Genomic DNA, 17,656 nt, shown 5'->3' with positions numbered 1-17,656 from the left:
GAGGGCAGTGGGGCTGGGTTTGCCCGCAGGCTGGACAAGTAGCTTGTCAGATATTAAACACATAGCCTGGGAGAGGCTTCATGATTCACAAGCAAGAAAATCCATAGTCTAAATTCTCCAAAGGGAAAAAAGGCCCCAGGAAAAGGAAATGACTCTGAAAATACTTTTTGGGGAATGACGTATTGTTATTTTTGTTTGGAGCCTAGAAAAGTCCACATTGCAAGGTCCTTGGAGAATTTTGTTTAATTCTCACGTTCTCATCAGAGTTTCCATGTCTGCCTTGGAGGCTGGGGAATGGCCTTACCCCTTTTCTGTTCCCCCCCAGTGGTTAATGAGTTTCACTGACAGCTATGGGATTCTCATGTATGACGTGAGATGGCCAGAGTCTCTGCTTGTTAGATTATCTTCCTCATGGCAGCAGAGCAGGAACCCCTAAGTGGATGCAGCAGAGATCTGCACAGACCCAAGGGGCCAGTGCAGACGCCAGTCCCCCCCCCCCATTGATCTACACAGACCCACTGCCAGTGCAGACACCAGTCCCCCCCCCATTGATCTGCACAGACCCACTGCCAGTGCAGATGCCAGTCCCCCCCCATTGATCTACACAGACCCACTGCCAGTGCAGACACCAGCTCCCCCCCCCCATTGCTACAGAAATAAGATATGCATTCCTGCTGCTGCTCAGAGTGAGAGATGGTTGGAAAGAGGCAGGGGAGTGGCCAGGCATGCGGGGAAGGAAGCCGGAAGAGCCCCAGCTCTAGAGCCCCTCTCAGCCTGTTCTCCAACTTCCTTTTACAATGGAAGAAGATGCCTCCAATGCAGCCTGCGCTGCTTGAGCACCCCTCTCCCCACCAGAAGCCCCTGTGTGGGTGTGTACCAAGAGCCACGCCGCATCTGAAAAGTCCTAAGCTTTCCCCCGTTACTGGCTTTCTCTGTTAAAAACTGTCTTTTTTTTTTTTTTCCTTCCCCTTCCCCATCCCATTTTTTTTTTTTTTTTGCTTGCATTTTCTCTGGCAGGTCAATGAGGTAAGCGAGACCAAGTTTAATATCAGATACCAAGCTAACCCATCCATTGATACGACTAACCTCATCCGCATCTGTCCCCACATCCAAGCATCCTGCTTTATTGCTATGTAACCTCATCTTCCCACATGCACCCGCTGAGCCAGGCTCTGTCTTGCTGTTGGCATCTATTCTGGAGCAAAGAGCAGGCATGGAATGACCCCCACAGGCCCGTCCTGAGCTGTCAATGCCAAATAACTCCCCCCACCCTGAATGCACTGATCCCACAGAGCAGTTGGGGGTGCCTTTGCCATTGATGGGGGAAATGTGGTCCAGTTAATTGCTCTTGTTGCAAGCATGCCTCTGCTTGGGGCCTCACCTCTGCCAGGCTGACCATCTTGTATATTCAGTTGCGCAGCTCCTTCAAGCAAGCTTTTGGAAAGAAGAAGTCCCCCAAGTCAGCGTCCTCTCACTCAGACATCGAGGAGATGACGGATTCTTCCTTGCCTTCCTCACCAAAGCTGCCACACAACGGATCCACAGGCTCTACCCCACTGCTGAGGAATGCCCACTCAAACTCCCTGTAAGTCTGTCTAATAGACAATACCTCTGGGCCCTAAGAGCCCTCTCCCTTAGCTGGGAGCCCCTTCTGGAAGCATGGCCCTGCTGGCCCGGGCTTTGCTTTCATTAGGGTGTGCCGTTGTTTATAATCAGCAGCTGCCCATCAGCAGGCCGGATAGGTTCTCTTTGTGCATCTCATCACCTTGTCCCATGCCGAGGGTTGAGCAATCTAACTGCAATGGCAGCTCCTCCATCTGATCCAAAGGGGGATGCTTGTGTGAGTGCTGGCAGTTCTTACCGACATCCAGGCTTCTCTGGGGTAAGGTACTTAGATTGTACGTTTCTTCTTTGGTTAAGATCCGGTGTTGGCTGTTTTCTCCGAGGACAAAACTCAAAAGAGCAAGAGGGGTTCGGTTCTCATAACATGGTTCATCCAAAGAGCCGCCCCTTGGGGAGTTCAGGATAAGTGGCACTGAGAACCTCTTCCTTTGGAGGCACAGCTGGTTTGTTGAGACCCGTAGGTGCTGTTAGTTACACGGAGAAGAGCCGTCTGCCCAGGCACTGTCCTCCCTACCGATTCTCACTTTGATTTGAGTTCCCATTCCGGTTGAGTGTAGGGAGGCAATCTCGTGCCTTACCTAAGAACACAATGCTCTACAGCCTGGAGCAGAAAGAGCTTGGAGTGGCCCAGCGTTGTATTGGATACATACTCAGTATCCAGCTATCAGCTCAGAGCCCGACCATTGACTTTCTGTAGCACTGAGAAAGCCTCCCCCCACGAGCATTTACAGTAGGCCTAGGGTCCCCAGTGAAGAACCAGATAAAAGCAACCGGTGGAGAGAGTTGATGTCACAAGAGAAGACCAGAGAACAAATGACATTGGTCATGCATAGCTCTGTTTCTCTGTTGGAGGACTGTGCATCTCTAGTTCTTGACGGAGACAATTAGACCCCGTGCATTTAAGGCTTTCTTCTGCCTTCCACCCTTCATTCCCAGGTGGCCATGTCTATGGAGCTGATCCTGAGTCTGCACGACCCAGCAGCCTCCTGAGGGCTGTGGTCTGCACAATATCCCTTACCCTGTCCAGGTGCTCAGCACTGACCGCTAGAAATGCAGATGGGGTGGCATACTGAGTGTGTGGAAGACAGCACTTAAGCTAATCTGCATCTTGGAATGCCCTGTAGTGAAACAAAGGGGTCTCCATGGAGATCTCCTCCTCCTCTCTTGGAAGGAGGCAGCACTGAAGAGCTGGCCTGCCTGCCTTGTGCCCTAGCCAGGCTGTAGTCTCTTGAATGAAAGAGGAGATGGACTTGAGAGTATGAGCCACTCTCACATGGGATTCCCAAGATGTAAAGACAGCAGAGGTGTCCACCATCTATCCCAGAGCATCTTGACTCAGCCTTGCCTGATGAGAGACGAAAGGAGCCCACTGTCTAAAACTAATTCCTGGACACCGACTTGGTATACTGTGGTCTGTAAGGACAGGCCATCGAGTCCGACATTCCTTAGGGACTGAGGCCTCAAATGCCTGGTGCCCATCAAGGGGACCATGCTTTATGGTATATGTAAATCCCCCACATGGAATGGTACAGTTTATTCCACTCCCAAGTCCACCCCACCCTACCCCTGCCTCCCAGGAGCCACTCCTCGTTCTGTTACAGCAGCGTCCCAGATTTTTATAATTCCTTGCTGGTTTGATCCCATCTACAGTGGGCTGAGCAGACAGTAATCAGAGAGGCCTAGAAAATTCAGGCAGTTTGTCCCAAGTGTTAATTCTAAGAGTGCATGTGGAATGCAGCCACTTTTCATGGGGTGGTCAGGGGAGGCCCCTCTTGGGTGAGCCATCCCAGCAGAGTTTTGTAACAGAAGGAGCCACTGGTTAGTTCTGGTCAGAAACACAAGCCGCTGTGACAAACCTGATTTTTGAAGCTCAGAAGCCCTGCTTAACTGGTTTACCCAAAAGCTGGTCAGAACGTCCCCATCAGCAGGTAGCCTGCCCTGACTAAGAACCTCTGCTCAGTAGTGCTACGTCCAGCCTGGTCAGGAGACAGGCGTGTGTGTGTGCAAGGTCCTGTGGGCCAGGCCTGCAGGGTGCACCTGTCCACTCCTGCCAGACTTCACAAGGCCAATACTAAGAAACAAGCAAAAAAAAGGAAATGGGCTTTAGTGATCAGTGATCAAACATGCAGAGCAAGGCTGTCTCCCCGAGAAATCAACAGCATAAGAAGCTCAAAGCAGAAATGGGCTGATACATCTGCAGGGGATGATGGGGCAGGTAGCCTGCTGGCTGTAGGATGGTCAAGGGGCGTCATGGATGAGGCCAGAGCACGTGGAGCTCTGAAGTGAGTATGGCCACTTGCGCGGCAGAGGAGCTTTAGGCAGAAATGGGAGTTCTGTGGAAGGCAGTGCAGGACATCAGGAGCGGGGAAGGGGTAGGTAGGTCACAGGCGTAGCAGTGTTTTCTCGTGCTCCGACTGCTTTGTCTTGTGAGCCCTTCAGCCTTCAGTTATATTTCTCAAACCTTTGCTGCTGCCATGCCCCCTGCCCAACGCCCTCTCCTACTGGGTATTCGTTCCTCAGGCTAAGGTGACCTTATCCATGAGGCATAAGGTGACGTCTACCACCACTCAACCTGCCTTGTTATCTACCATTGTGTATATTCTCATTTTATTTCTTGCCCCTCATCCTGTCCAGCTCTGTGGTGGATACGCTGCTGATTTAGAGACACTTACTTGGGTGTTTGTTGCCGTGGCGATGGGGTGTCAGTAGGTGGAGTGTGGGATGGTGTAGGTGGAGTGTGGGATGGTGTAAGTGGAGTGTGAGATGGTGTTTTTTAATAATATCCTAGCTGTCATCTGGCACACCAGAAGAGGGCATTACAGATGGTTGTGAGCCACTATGGTTGCTGGGACTTGAACTCAGGACCTCTGGAAGAGCAGTCAGTGCTCTTAACCACTGAGCCATTTCTGCAGCCCCCCTGAGTTGTTGCTTTAAAAGGGTACCATTTATCACACTGGGGAATGCATGAAAGGAGAGAATGTTCACATTGCTTTGTATCCAATCAGGAAGCAAAGAGTGGACAGGAAGTAGGGGCTGAGCTATAAAGCCTTTAGGCTCACCCCCAAGTGATTTACATCCTCCAGTGAAGCTCTAACTCCTAAAAGTTTCACAGTTTCCCAAGACAGCCACCCCAGGTGGAAACAAAGTGTTCCAGTACAGGAGGCTGGGGTGGGGGGAGGCAGCAGGGGTCACCTTACATTCAAACCCCAACTGGTGTCAATCTGCTTGAGTCAAGTGACGTGTGGGATGTTCATGTGGATATGTCAGCCAGCCTGGAGCTCCTACGTATGCACATCTGGGGAAAATGGGAACTCAGTGTGGGGGGCGGGCTGGAGAGAAAGAGCCGGGACCAGCGCTGATGTGCTGACATTCAAAGTTCAGGAAGAACAGGCACAGAGGCCAGTGGTGTGGGAGGAAACCCAGGAGCAGAGGGAAGAACCGCATGAGAGAGGGTACACAAACCCCAGCCACAGGCCGCTGGGTGGCCTTCATCAGGGAGGCAGGGAGGCTGCTGCATCAAAGGAGAGGGGAGCAAGACAGCGCCTTCCAAACCAATGTCCCCATAGGGATGGGGCAGGGCTGGCTCTCCACTCCCCTGCCCTTTTCTTACATTCCACAGCCCCTGTGGACCCTGGAGATATTTGTTTTGGGTCTTCGTTTTCCAGAGGGTGGGCCGAGGGCAAACACTCATTTCCAACCTTGAAAGGTTTGTAAAAATGTGCAAATGTAGGTTGGAGAGGGAGTTCAAAGATGAAGCCAAAGGCAGAGGGGTTAGGCTTGATGAAACCCCTCCTCTGTGGGTGAAGGCAGTGGCAGCTGTGGGGAGGCCACATTCCCCACACCTCAGGCATTTACAGTTGGGTATGCCTCCAGCCCACTTCTGGAAAGACAGACGGGGACATGATAGACTAATGTGCTAGGGACTGGGAAAAACAAAAAACAAATAAGAAAAACCATCGGGTCACTTTAGTTCATGGTCTCTGAAGTAGAAAGGCCTGTTTTGGTTGCTTACTGAGCATAGTCCCGGAGCCTAGAGTTAAGTGACCCTCTCCCTCCAGATTTCATTCCAAACACTATGACCTTGGGCACCATGGTGGCTCTGTGTCCGGTCTCCCCACGTTAAAATCGGAATCATGGCAGTGTGTAAGGTCAATGAAGAATATGCTTCAGATACCTCCAGAAAACACTGCTGCATACCTATGGGGGGGCAGGGCAGGGGGCGTGCCTAAACACTCGAAATGATGACAGAACAGTATAGTTCTAAAGGAACTGGGCTGAGCAGGACTGGGTGTTGGGGAGGGGTAGGGAGGAGGAGAATGTTCTTCCCTTTTGCATCTTAAGATGTTTTCTGCAGCTGCACAGAATCGATCGGGTGTGTTATAGACTATACATCAATTAAGCTTGCAGTTGGGTGTATATGCCAGTCCCACTTGGCACCCTTGGTTTAGCCTTCTTCTTGCTGGCTCTTGGCATGGCTGTGGAGCTTGATACACTGGCTAGAACCTGTTCACGCAGGCCCATCTTTCTCCTCTTGTAAAGTCATTCACTCAGTTGACTATACACTCCTGTCATTTCATCTAATGTCGCTGGCTTCCTCGAAGTCCCATCCCCAAGGCCTCACTAAAGCAAGGAGTCAGGATTAAGCCTCAGAGGGAATCCTGCCCCTCTAATGGAGTCCCTGATAGGCAAAACTTTGCAAGGCAACCCCCGAGTTGTATAGTCAGAAAGAAGCTCTGAAAGAACTTTCTAGAGGGGAAGGGCAGGCCCCCTTGCAACACCTGGAGCGGAGTTCCCAGTAGAACAAGGAAGCATACAAGCATACCCAGAGCTCGCAGCAAGGCATGGAGCAGACCCCATATTCTCAGCAAGACCTGGAGAAGAGCATCTCTCTTCAACTGAGAAATAGCTCTACAATTCAGCCCTAAAAACTACAGGCCACTCGGAGCACAAAGAGCTAGGTGAAAGAGTATTTAATATTGAGTTCCACAAAGTCAGACTCAGATTCAGAAGAGGGTAATAACATTCTGTAGTGTGTGTGTGTGTGTGTGTGTGTGTGTGTGTGTGTGTGTGTGTGTGTGTGTATTTAAGAATATACTGAAGTTGAGATGCTCCCTCAGTAGTTAGTAGTTTTTTTAAAAAGATTAATTTTTATCTGCGTTGATGTTTTTTCCTATACATATGTGTGCAAGGGAGTCAGATCCTCTAGAACAGGAGTTACAGTTGTGAGCTACTATGTGGGTGCTGGGAATTGAACCTGGGTCCTCTGGTGGTGCAGCCAGTGCTCTTAACTACTGAGTCATCTCTCCAGTCCCATTAGTAACTTTTTTTTTTAAAGGCAGGGTCTTGCTCTGTATTTAAACAAGCTATAAACTTGCGATACTCCTGCCTCAGCTACCTAGGATTTTAGGCATGGGCCTCCCACCCAACTTGCTAACTGGTAACTTTGAAAAGGTAGAAAGTGCTTTTGTCACTTGGGCCCTGAAAAGATAAGTCCACTCCAGTGTTAGACTTTTCTTCCAACCTTTGCATCTCTTTGAACAGTTGTCTGAATGCCTTATGGGGCAGCTGAGGTTGGGCCCTCAGCTTGTTTCATGTAGATCTTGTTTGGCCTCTAAACCAGCCAGTTTTAGGAAGGGGCCGCCATGGCTGCCATCTCCCAAGCCGAGCATCCTGTCTCCCGGACAGACATCAGCTCTGGCTCTCAAACTTGGAGCTTTGGTTTTCTGAGATTTTTCTTCCTCTTCCGTCTTTAATCCAGATCATGCCCAATCACCCAACATTCTTTAGAAATCCCGGGACTTTGTTTTAGTAGAACTGTCCCGTCCAAAGCCTACCACTTAACATGGCTTCTAAGGTCTTCAGCCTCATATTGACTTGTAAGAAAGAGTTCTGTAAAACCCCCAGTGGCTGAGCAAGGAGCCCTGACTTGCTTTTTTCTGAGTGGATTAGCCACACTTTGATCTGACTTTGAGAGACAGCTGGTCACACTGTGTGAAGAGCTCTGAGGGGAAGCTTTGGATTCAGTGCCACCTCATTGTCTTGGATCTTTCCCTCCAAACCTACTGTTGTCTTCCTATAAGAATGAGTGTAGGAGGGCTGCAGAGATGGCTCAGCAGGTTAAGAGCACTGACTGCTCTTCCAGAGGTCCTGAGTTCAAATCCCAGCAGCCACATGGTGGGTCACAACCATCTGTCATGAGATCTGATGCCCTCTTCTGGTGTATCTGCAGACAACTATATATAATAAATAAATAAATCTTTTTTAAAAAATGAATGAATGTAGGAGGTAGATGGGGCCAGAAGGATTAACAGCAGATCTTTCTAGATACATCAAAGAGTGGGTTTTCAGAATAAGATGAAAATAAGGTTAACTCTGTTTACTCTTTTAACCTCCCCCTCCCTCTTTCTTTCTCTCTCTCTCTCCCTCTCCCTTCCTCTCCTTCTTCCTCCCCCCCCCTCACACACACACACACACACACACACACACACACACACACCACATTTGACCAGGTGTCAGAGGAGAACACCCTTTGCTCTTGACTCTTAGAGCCTGCCCTGGGATGTGCTCCAACCCCAAAGGTAGACTGCTCTGGTCCACCTGTTCCTGCCTTACTCTCTCTTAGTGCAATGTTGGAGAAAGATAACAGTGGAGCCCTTCTGGTGACCACTGCTCTACATAGCTAGAGTAACAAAGTCCGTCTTTTGGATGCTTTCTGGTCATGGTTCTTGTGATGAGGAAGAGGTAGGGGCTGGAGGAAGAGCCAGATGTTTATGATCGTGCTGAAACTGAGTGATGGTTGACCTCACATGGGCGACTTTGTGGACCACACTCTGAGAGGGTCAAGTGAAGCAACTCAGCTATGTTTGCCAGTAACGTCCTCTTCCCCTAGCATCTCTGAGTGTATGGACAGCGAGGCTGAGACGGTCATGCAGCTACGCAATGAGCTGAGAGACAAGGAGATGAAGCTGACAGACATCCGCCTGGAAGCGCTCAGCTCTGCTCACCAGTTGGACCAGCTCCGAGAGGCCATGAATAGGATGCAGGTGAGTGGCTGAACAGAGCCCCAGGAGGCTTCAGAGCGGCAGCCCCAGGGTGAGGGGTGTGCTGATCATATGCTGTTCCTCTCTTTAGAGAGGGAGTCTTCATATCAGACCTTGTGTGGGTTCACATTGCCTCCTCCTTCCCTACCTTGGCCTTTAAGCCGTCTGCCTGCCTTTTCTACCCTTTGCCTGTTCTGCCTTTCTAGCTCCACTTTACACACGCTGCTCACGGAGAGCCGTGATGACTGGCGTTGTATCCCTACAGTCTCTTTCATCCCGTTCCTTTCCCGCTGAGTATCCTCTGTCAGTCCAAACCAGACCCCTCCTCCAAGGCTCACCTGGGCTTCATCCCAAACCTTTCCATGTCTTACAGCTAGAAGAGTAGGTGGCTTCCTTTAAAGGTGGCTACGGAGTGGTTCTTACAAGCCACACCTGCTGCAGACTGAAGGCGTTCCAGTCTCTCAAGATATGGTTTTACACACAGTAGGTTCTTCATGGACAACTATAGAACGGAAGACTCCTATGGTGTGTGTTAAATGAGACCTCACAGGAGAGTAGCATTCCAAAGAATATTACCTGGAACATCTGTCATTAGAGAGGCCCCTGGAAAGGAAAGCCCCATGATTACTGGATCTCAGAAATATGCTGTGTGCTTTCTTGGTGCTCCTTAAGGCACTGAGAAACTGTGTTGCTGAGAATCACACCCCAAGCTCTCAGATCTCTTTGGTTGCAAGACTTTTACACTGGCCACTTGGGCAGCAGATCCTGAGCAAGGCAATTTCCAAATAACCCCTAAACAGCAATTCTGGGTGAAATGGGGACCAGCCCTGTCAGAGTCTTAGAGGACAGGGAAGCTGGGGTCAGGTTGCTGAGTCTCCCCAAGGGTGTGCCTGAGTTTGACTGACCCTAGCTATCTGGCACCTGCTGGGAACTTCCAGATTCATCCTCCAATCTTCCTGAAAAGGCCTGATCCACTCATTACATCTGTCTAGTAAGCCAGCTCTTTCCCTATTCTTTGCAGAGTGAAATCGAGAAGCTGAAAGCCGAGAATGACCGACTGAAGTCCGAGTCTCAAGGCAGTGGCTGCAGCCGGGTCCCCTCTCAAGCGTCCATCACTGCTTCCCCAAGGCAGTCTTTGGGACTATCACAGCATAGCCTGAACCTCACAGAGTCAACTAGTCTAGGTGAGTGGCGAATAGGCTGGGGAACCTGTCAAGTCTGGCCAGCCTGGGTAAGTGGCTTGTGGGACCAGGAGCAGGCTGTGCACACCAGCCTGACTGAGTGGCTCACGAGCTGGAGACAAGCCGAGTCTATGAGTCTGGGCAGACCTAGTCTTACCAGCCTGGGTGAGTGACTCATGGGTTGAGGGCAGAGGGAGACCTGCAACTGGTACTCCAGTCTCCAGGATGAGCGGGTCCACAGATCTGATGGTGAGGTAGCAAGTGTGTGTGTACTATGGGTGTGTGTGTGTGTGTGTGTGTCTGGGTGTGCATCTGCTACCAACATGAGCCCAGCCATTAGAATATTCCATGCTTTGCTCCAGCACCCCCCAAATTCTTCAGACCATGAACTTGGGTTTCTTCTTGCCCACCATGCTGAGTTCTGCTCAACCCATGTTATAATGCTGATCTACAGGCTCCATGTTCGTGTACTTCGCGGTAGCCGGTCCTACAGAGGCCATGTCTCAGCCTTCAGCCTTCTGGCTGCTGGAGTAGACTCCAGACTGGCACATCATCCCAGAATGCACCTTGAGTTTCCTCTGTGAGCATTTCAAGGCTGACGCTTTTATTATTATTATTTTTACCCATGATGCTACTGTTGCTGTTGTTTGGTTGAGTCTCCCTTGCACTTCCATCTGGCAAGATGCATCGTCAGCCTGCTGGCTCCCTGGCCTTCCCACCATTGGTTTTTGTGATTTCATTATTCATCCTACCCTCTCCCATCCCCACCCCCACCTCCCCTGCACCCTGACACCTGGTTTGCCCTGCTGCTGTGCCCACAGGCAGCAGAGGTGTCGGGAAGCAGCTTTGCTGTCTCCACGTGCCTAAGGCTGTTGATGTTTTCCATTCGCAGACATGTTGCTGGATGACACTGGTGAATGCTCGGCTCGGAAGGAAGGAGGCAGGCATGTTAAGATAGTTGTCAGCTTTCAGGAGGCAATGAAGTGGAAGGAGGTTAGTCGGATCTCTCTCCCTGCTCGCCTGTCCTCTCCCCAGGTAGAAATGGCCTAGCTTAGCAACTTAACTGGAAACCTAAGGCGATGGGAAATGCTAACACCTTTCTTGATAGCATGGTCTCCCTAACTCACATGGGAAGGAATGCAAGACATCATGAAATGGTCGATATATTGGAGCCAATCCGAGCTGTGACACGCTACATGACAATGAGCGGTGGAGCTTAATGTATAAATTAGATACTGTAAGAGATTAACAAGAGGAGCTCAGGGGTGTAAGACAGTAGCCGAGTGTTTACTAGCATGTACAGAGCCCTGGGTTCCACACATAGCACCACAATATTAAGGAAAGAAAAAAAATACGGAAAGAAAGATAATTGTAAAGATAAAATAGACTACGTAAGACAATGTTCTGAAAACAGAACTCCTGTACCCGAAATCCTTGGCAGTCCCTCCTGTATCCATAATCTTCAACAGTCCTTATACCCACAATCCTCGGTTGTCCCTCCTGTTGCCCACACTCCTTGACTGTCCTTTTGACATAAAGCGATCAAAGAGTACTTCATTTCTTTGTTTAAAAGATGGGGAAAGCCTGCTAAAAACAGCTTCATACTGTACTCCCCTGTGTTTTCGGCACTAGTAAACACTACTGGTCTCCAAAATGGCTTTTCTGGACTTACTATCTTTCTGAAGCATGTCCCAGGCAGCTTTGCACATTTTATTGGTAAGGCAGAGGAGGAAGCTGACTAGACTTAGCCAACCTGGGACCCATTTCTATCTCATCAAGGCTACGGATATAGTGTTCACCATGCTGGGAGACAGAGGGCCCGCAGCCAAGTCTAGGGAGCACATGGGGTCTTGGAGTGGAGTGGGTTAGGGATATCCTATGTCACCCATGCTAGAGGACGATGCCTAGGTTTCTGTTCCAATAATATCTGCTCAGAGACTATTCTGAAGTAGAGGTGAAGGGTTGAAGTGACCTATATGTTAGTGGATAAGTCCTGTTTGGTGCCCTGGTTGACCTTAGCCATAAAAGTGGGAAAAGACCATATGAGTCTCCACATGAAGTCCCTTTAAAGTTTCAAAGTTACATTTTATAGTGTTTCTAGATAGTCATGTTGTCAAAGTTTCGGGGAACCCAACACCAACTGAAACAAAAGTATCTGCAGCCAGACCCTTCTCTGCCAGTTTTGTTACTGTGTGGCTGACTTACAAGGGGCGGGTGGGGGGTGGTGATGATGGTGATATTTTGAGCTGGCTTGCTAGAAAGAAACCTCAAGAACCCAGCTAACAGAGGCCTGTCCCATCAGGTTGGAATTCATTCTCCCAGCATCCTTTAGTGCAGGCAGGTGACACCCCTTCATATTACAGATTCTCCTTTTCATTGCTCTCAGGGTCAGAGGTAACATTCTTACAGTGCTGCTGTCCAGGGCCACTGTAGCATATCCAAGAGGTCACTGACCACAATGTTGTGCCCTATTCACAGGGCACACAGTGGTGTCAGACCTTTACATTGCTGGACTGGTGTTCTTTCCTTCTGCTGACTTAGAATGGGCCGCATGCCTGAGCCTGCCACCCAGAGCCACCCCTGTCCCAACTACATCCTCACAGGCATGCAAGATATCAAAAAACAGGCAGAACGGAATGCTTTCTCGGCATCCTTTTCATTAATGTGATCGGTTAGCCCCCGTGGGTGTAGAAGAAACAAGAAATGGGAAATAAGAGTTGTTGGCAGCCTTCCCAGGTTTTTACTAATTATCCAAATTGAACTTGCTTTAAGTTTTAAGAAAAGGAAAGTAATAAATATTATTTTTAGTAGTAGAAGCCAGGCTCATCCCTTTAATCCCAGCACTTGGGAGGCAGAGGCAGGTAGTTCTCAAAAAAAGGAAAAAAGAAATGAAGGAAGGAAGGAAGGAAGGAAGGAAGAAAAGAAGGAAGGAAGGAAGGAAGGAAGGAAGGAAGGACGGAAGGAAGGAAGGAAAAGAACAGAAACATTCTCTCTTAAGTCCTAACCACATGACAAATTTCATTAAATACCACATGAAACATTTGACCCTAGAAATGTGAACATTGAGGAGGCATTCTTGTCTGGGTCTGTCCAGTGTAGCTCTGAGCCAGGCAGTTGATTCAGAAAAGCTCCCTGGAAAAGGTGAGTAGTTCTTTAGCAAGGTTTGGAAATGGGGCTCTGGCCGACGGAAGCTCTGGGAAGTTTGCAGCCAAGGATTTGGAATCTACGTCCCGTGCACAGCATCCACTTAGCTGATGGTTTCAGGTACCAGAGAGGCCATCTGTGTCTCCCACACCCTTTGCAGTTTTACCAGAGCAGGGGCAAGGCTTAAGGGACGCCAGCTAAGTCATGGAAAGGACTAGCATGGAAAGGAATGGGGGTTTGTTCTCCTTTGGAAGCACTGGTCCCAGCCTGGCCAGACCACAACCGGCTCTTTCTTACCTGCACATGTCTCCTCACCCTTAGGACTCCAGACCACACCTCTTCCTCATTGGCTGCATTGGAGTTAGTGGCAAAACAAAGTGGGATGTGCTTGATGGGGTGGTTCGACGGCTGTTCAAAGTAAGTGTCTCAAGAAGCAAGCCACTGCAGTGGGCTGGGGAGGGAGGGGACCTTTGTTTCCAGAACCCGACTATTTCCCTACCCTCCCCAGTCCTCCCTAGCCATACATTGCTAGACCTTGTCTCCTGATCCTCCAGGGCATGGGAGGAGGATGGTACGTTCAGATGGCTGACTGGCCAATCTCTGTTGTCTGTCCTTGGCAATGTCTGGCCAGCTGGTAAACGTTTCTTCACATTGGCATCTCTACAGTTATGTCCTAGTCAATATGATTAGAGTCCCTGACCTGAGGCTGAAGCTCAGGCAGTACAGTTTTGTCCTTTGGACTGCATGTACATGCCCCATACCCCATTATAGCACCCCACTTTAGCCCTGCAATCTCAGTAACATTCCACCAGTCAAGAATGCCTCTGTGGTCACACCACTGAATTGGGTATTTGCCATAACATCTGTCCTGTACACACACACACACACACACACACACACACCACACACCACACACCACACACACACCACATACACACACACACACACACACCACACACACACACCACACACACACACACCACATACAGACACACACACACACACACACACACACAGCTTTGTCTCTATGTGCACATGCACACATACAAGCAACTTGAGGAAAGAAGGGTTTCTTTTTGGTTTACTGTCTCAGAGAAGGCGTGGAAGCAGGAGTGTGAAGGTCCCATCACACCCACAGTTGGAAGCAGAGACATCCGATGGAACTCAGCTCGCTTTGTCTGTTTCATTCAGTCCACAACCCCAACCCATAGAATAGTTCTGTGCACAGTTAGGGTATAGGTCTTATCAGACGAACTAGCCTCATCCAGAAACTCCCCTGCACATCCCTCCAGTGGTTGCCTTTGCAAATGAAACCTTTGAGTCCTTTGACGTTACACAGCTGCTTTGCTGGACCAACATGGGGGATGGGGAAAAAGTTTCACCTCAGTTACTTTTTTATGAATTTCTTTGCACCATTCACAAACCCTGATGCCTTTAAAATTCCAGCCAAATTTAAGAAAAGCTGCATGGCTTTCTATGCTTGGTTCACCTAGAGTAAATGTTCATGGTCTTTTTGGGTGAGAGTTGTTTTATCCCATATTCCTAAGCAGATAAATCTGTTTCTTCAGAGGCCTGGGATTCACGGGTGTCATTCCTATGGTATGCCTCCAGGTGCCATCTAACAAAAAGAGGGCACCCGTCAATCACCCTGTGGGAATGGGAGTCACTAACAGGCTTTAGCCGGCGCTCTGATAGGGTCCATGTTTTATTTTCTCCAGGAATACATCATTCATGTGGATCCAGTAAGTCAACTGGGGCTGAATTCAGACAGTGTTCTCGGCTACAGCATTGGTGAGATCAAGCGCAGCAATACCTCAGAGACCCCAGAGCTCCTCCCTTGTGGCTATCTTGTGGGAGAGAACACCACCATCTTGGTGACCGTCAAAGGTAAGTGGGTGCCAAATGAGACGTGGTGGAGGCACACCCCTTTAATCCCAGCACACGGGAGGCAGAGGCAGGCAGTCTCTCAGTTCAAAGCCAGCCTGGTCTACAGAGCAAGTTCTAGGATATCCAGGGCTATACAGGGAAACCCTGTCTGGTAAACAAAAACAGCCCATCCCCCCCTACAAAAAACCAAGAACAAAAAAGTTAAGTGGCTATTTGCAAAAGCTGGGACTTTGGGTGGTCAAAGTGGACCTTTGTAGGTTTGCTCTGGGCTTGTGGGTCATGTGTGTTTGTTTTCCCCTCACTTTTACCTCAACCACTCTGACTTGAGCAAGTTGCACCATCAAGAAACAAATCACTTCAGTTTATGCTGAAATTAGACATCAAAAGGTCCCATTAGTCTTATGACGGGAATGATAAGAGACTAACAATGCCTTAATAACCCTGCTAAAATGGCACTTTGCCAAAGCAATAAAGGATGCTTGCCAGCCAGCCTTGGGCACGAGCCCATTCTACAGATGGAGAAACTGTGATGTACTGGAGGCTACAAGAAGGTTGCTTGCAAGCAACTTCAGTATCCCTCTTGCCCAGGCTCCTGGAAGTGTTGGGAGTCACAGCCTTCCAATTCCCATCCTTATGAATTCCTGGCCATCTCATAAAGCAAACGTGTTCAGTATGATTTCTAAATAAATAAATAAATAAATAAATAAATAAATAAATAAACAAAACACCCACCCCCATAGTTCTTAAATAAATACATACATAAATAAATAAATAAACCCTGTAGTTCTTAATATTTCTACGACTGTTTAAAAATCCAAAGCTTGAGTCTCATCTGAGATCCAAACTGTGAGCTACTATAAAACAAAACAAAACAAAAACCAGGTTATATGCTTTAAACACTTAAAGGCACAGAATTAGCATTTTCATTGTGGAACGGAGATATGGGAATAAGGCAAGGGATGTTTGGACATAAAAGACTAAAGCTTAGCAGGTTAAAGACCTCGCCCTACAGCTGCATACCAAGCATCTTAGGCTAGTGCTGGGATCACCTGAGCTCCGAGGGGCAGCCCTGTCCCTCCACCTTTTCTGCCCTGGCATACACAGTCTCTCTCTTCAGTCAGCTTCACTCCATGCCTGAAGCTTTTCTTGGTTGATATCTCATGGCCCTGGTCCCTCCAACACCCTGGGGTCCCATTACAACTCAAGCTTCCTCTTCATAGCTTCCTGCGGTGGCTTCTCGGGGATCCTCACAGAGATTCTGACTCTGCCATATATCACCTAACCTCAGCAACTCTCTAGAGCCACACAAACCGGACTCCATGACCCCCTCAACCTGACATCTTGCGTGCCTGCAAGACCAGTACGAAGCAGATAATGTTGCCAAGTTCTGCGGCCAGCCTGGGATAGACCCCTTGCCCTTTGAACTGCACTTAGAATGGTTTCTTGTGGTCTGACCCTGTAGTCACTTTCCCAGGAAGTTATTTGTGAGCAGGGAAGCTGCTCTACAGTTCCTTTCCTATTGTGTTATGAAGCCCAACACTTCAGGAGCCAAGGCTTCAGAAGTTCCTGGAGCCAGGTGCCTGGGCACAAGGGATACCCAAGCTCTCTCCCCCAACAAACCACACTTTGTTGTCCTACCCTCCTGTCTCACCTGTTGCTTTTCACTGTAGACCCAAACAACAGTGGTAACTCCATGCCACAACCGGGGTGCTCCCCTGCCTTGAAACCCCTACACCACACACATTAGTCCATGTTTAGTGAGCAGACACTATGACCGCAGCAACTCTTACAAAGGAAAACGTTTCATTGGGGCCGGCTTACAGGCTCAGAGGTTCAGTCCATTATCGTCATGGTGGGAGCATGGCAGCGTCCAGGCAGGCATGGTGCAGGAGGAGCCGAGAATCCTACATCTAGATCTGCAGGCAGCAGGAAGGGCAAAATGGCAGTGAACCTGGCTAGAGCTTCTGAAACCATTCCCAGTGACTGACTTCCTCCAGCAAGGCCACACCTCCCAATATAGTACCACTCCCTACGTACCTATGGGAGCCATTTCCATTCAAACCTCCACAGTCCATCTTTTCTCTTCTCTCCACATGGCTCTGGTCTCTACACAGCCCTGGCTATCCTGGAACTCACCATGTAGACCACGCTGGCCTGGAACTCACAGGGATGCGCCTGCTTCTGCCTCCTGAGTGCTAGGATTAAAGGCGTCCTTCACTTTTAAATCCAGTTTTCCAGGACTAGGGCAGAAGGCAGCCAGAGTCTTTGCCAGAATGTAGCAAAGAATGAGCTCTTGCCCTGTTCCTGATGGAGTCAGGCCTCCCCCATCTTGCAGCATCCCAAGGCATGCTTTCACTGTTGAGATTTCTCTAAGCATTCTGCTTTTCCAAATTCACTCCAGAATGGCTCACTTAGATCTCCACTTGAAGCTTTCTTGGCCTTTTCTGTCCTGAAGTTCCCAGCACTCCTCCTGCAAACCCATTCAAGATATCCGAGCCCTGAGTAGTGAAGTCATCACGCCGATGGCCCTTCTTCTTAGTACTAAGTTTCTGCACGGGTCACTTTTCTAGATGTTGTGACAGAAAACTTGGCAGAGATGACAAAAGAAAGGAGGAGTTTGTCCTCACTGTGGTTTGAAGAGATATAGTCCACAATGGTGGGGGAGTCACAGTCCCACAGACCACTGGCAGATAAAAGGGGTGCGTGGGACCTGACAGAAAGAATCCTGCCACAGCAGAAGCAGGATAAGACACTAGGCATGCAGAAACAACTGTGTAGCAG

At 49.2% G+C, this 17,656-nt stretch overlaps 1 protein-coding gene across 3 annotated transcripts in view; it reads left to right on the top strand.

Moving 5' to 3' along the window:
• The window catches only part of NAV2 (neuron navigator 2), a 251,405-nt gene that overhangs the window by 218,251 nt on the left and 15,498 nt on the right, over positions 1 to 17,656 (top strand). For all 3 annotated transcript variants that reach the window (XM_080908845.1, XM_080908844.1, XM_080908846.1), the window contains 6 exons: positions 1,413 to 1,585; positions 8,513 to 8,666; positions 9,685 to 9,847; positions 10,737 to 10,837; positions 13,310 to 13,405; positions 14,707 to 14,875. In XM_080908845.1, the coding sequence (XP_080764971.1) occupies positions 1,413 to 1,585; positions 8,513 to 8,666; positions 9,685 to 9,847; positions 10,737 to 10,837; positions 13,310 to 13,405; positions 14,707 to 14,875 (856 nt within the window). The remainder of the gene's footprint in view (positions 1 to 1,412; positions 1,586 to 8,512; positions 8,667 to 9,684; positions 9,848 to 10,736; positions 10,838 to 13,309; positions 13,406 to 14,706; positions 14,876 to 17,656) is intronic.

Source organism: Micromys minutus (genome assembly GCF_963924665.1).
Source record: "Micromys minutus genome assembly, chromosome: 32".
Lineage (NCBI taxonomy): Eukaryota > Metazoa > Chordata > Mammalia > Rodentia > Muridae > Micromys > Micromys minutus.
The sequence above is the reverse complement of the archived record's forward strand: the minus strand, read 5'-3'. Positions and strand labels throughout refer to the sequence as shown.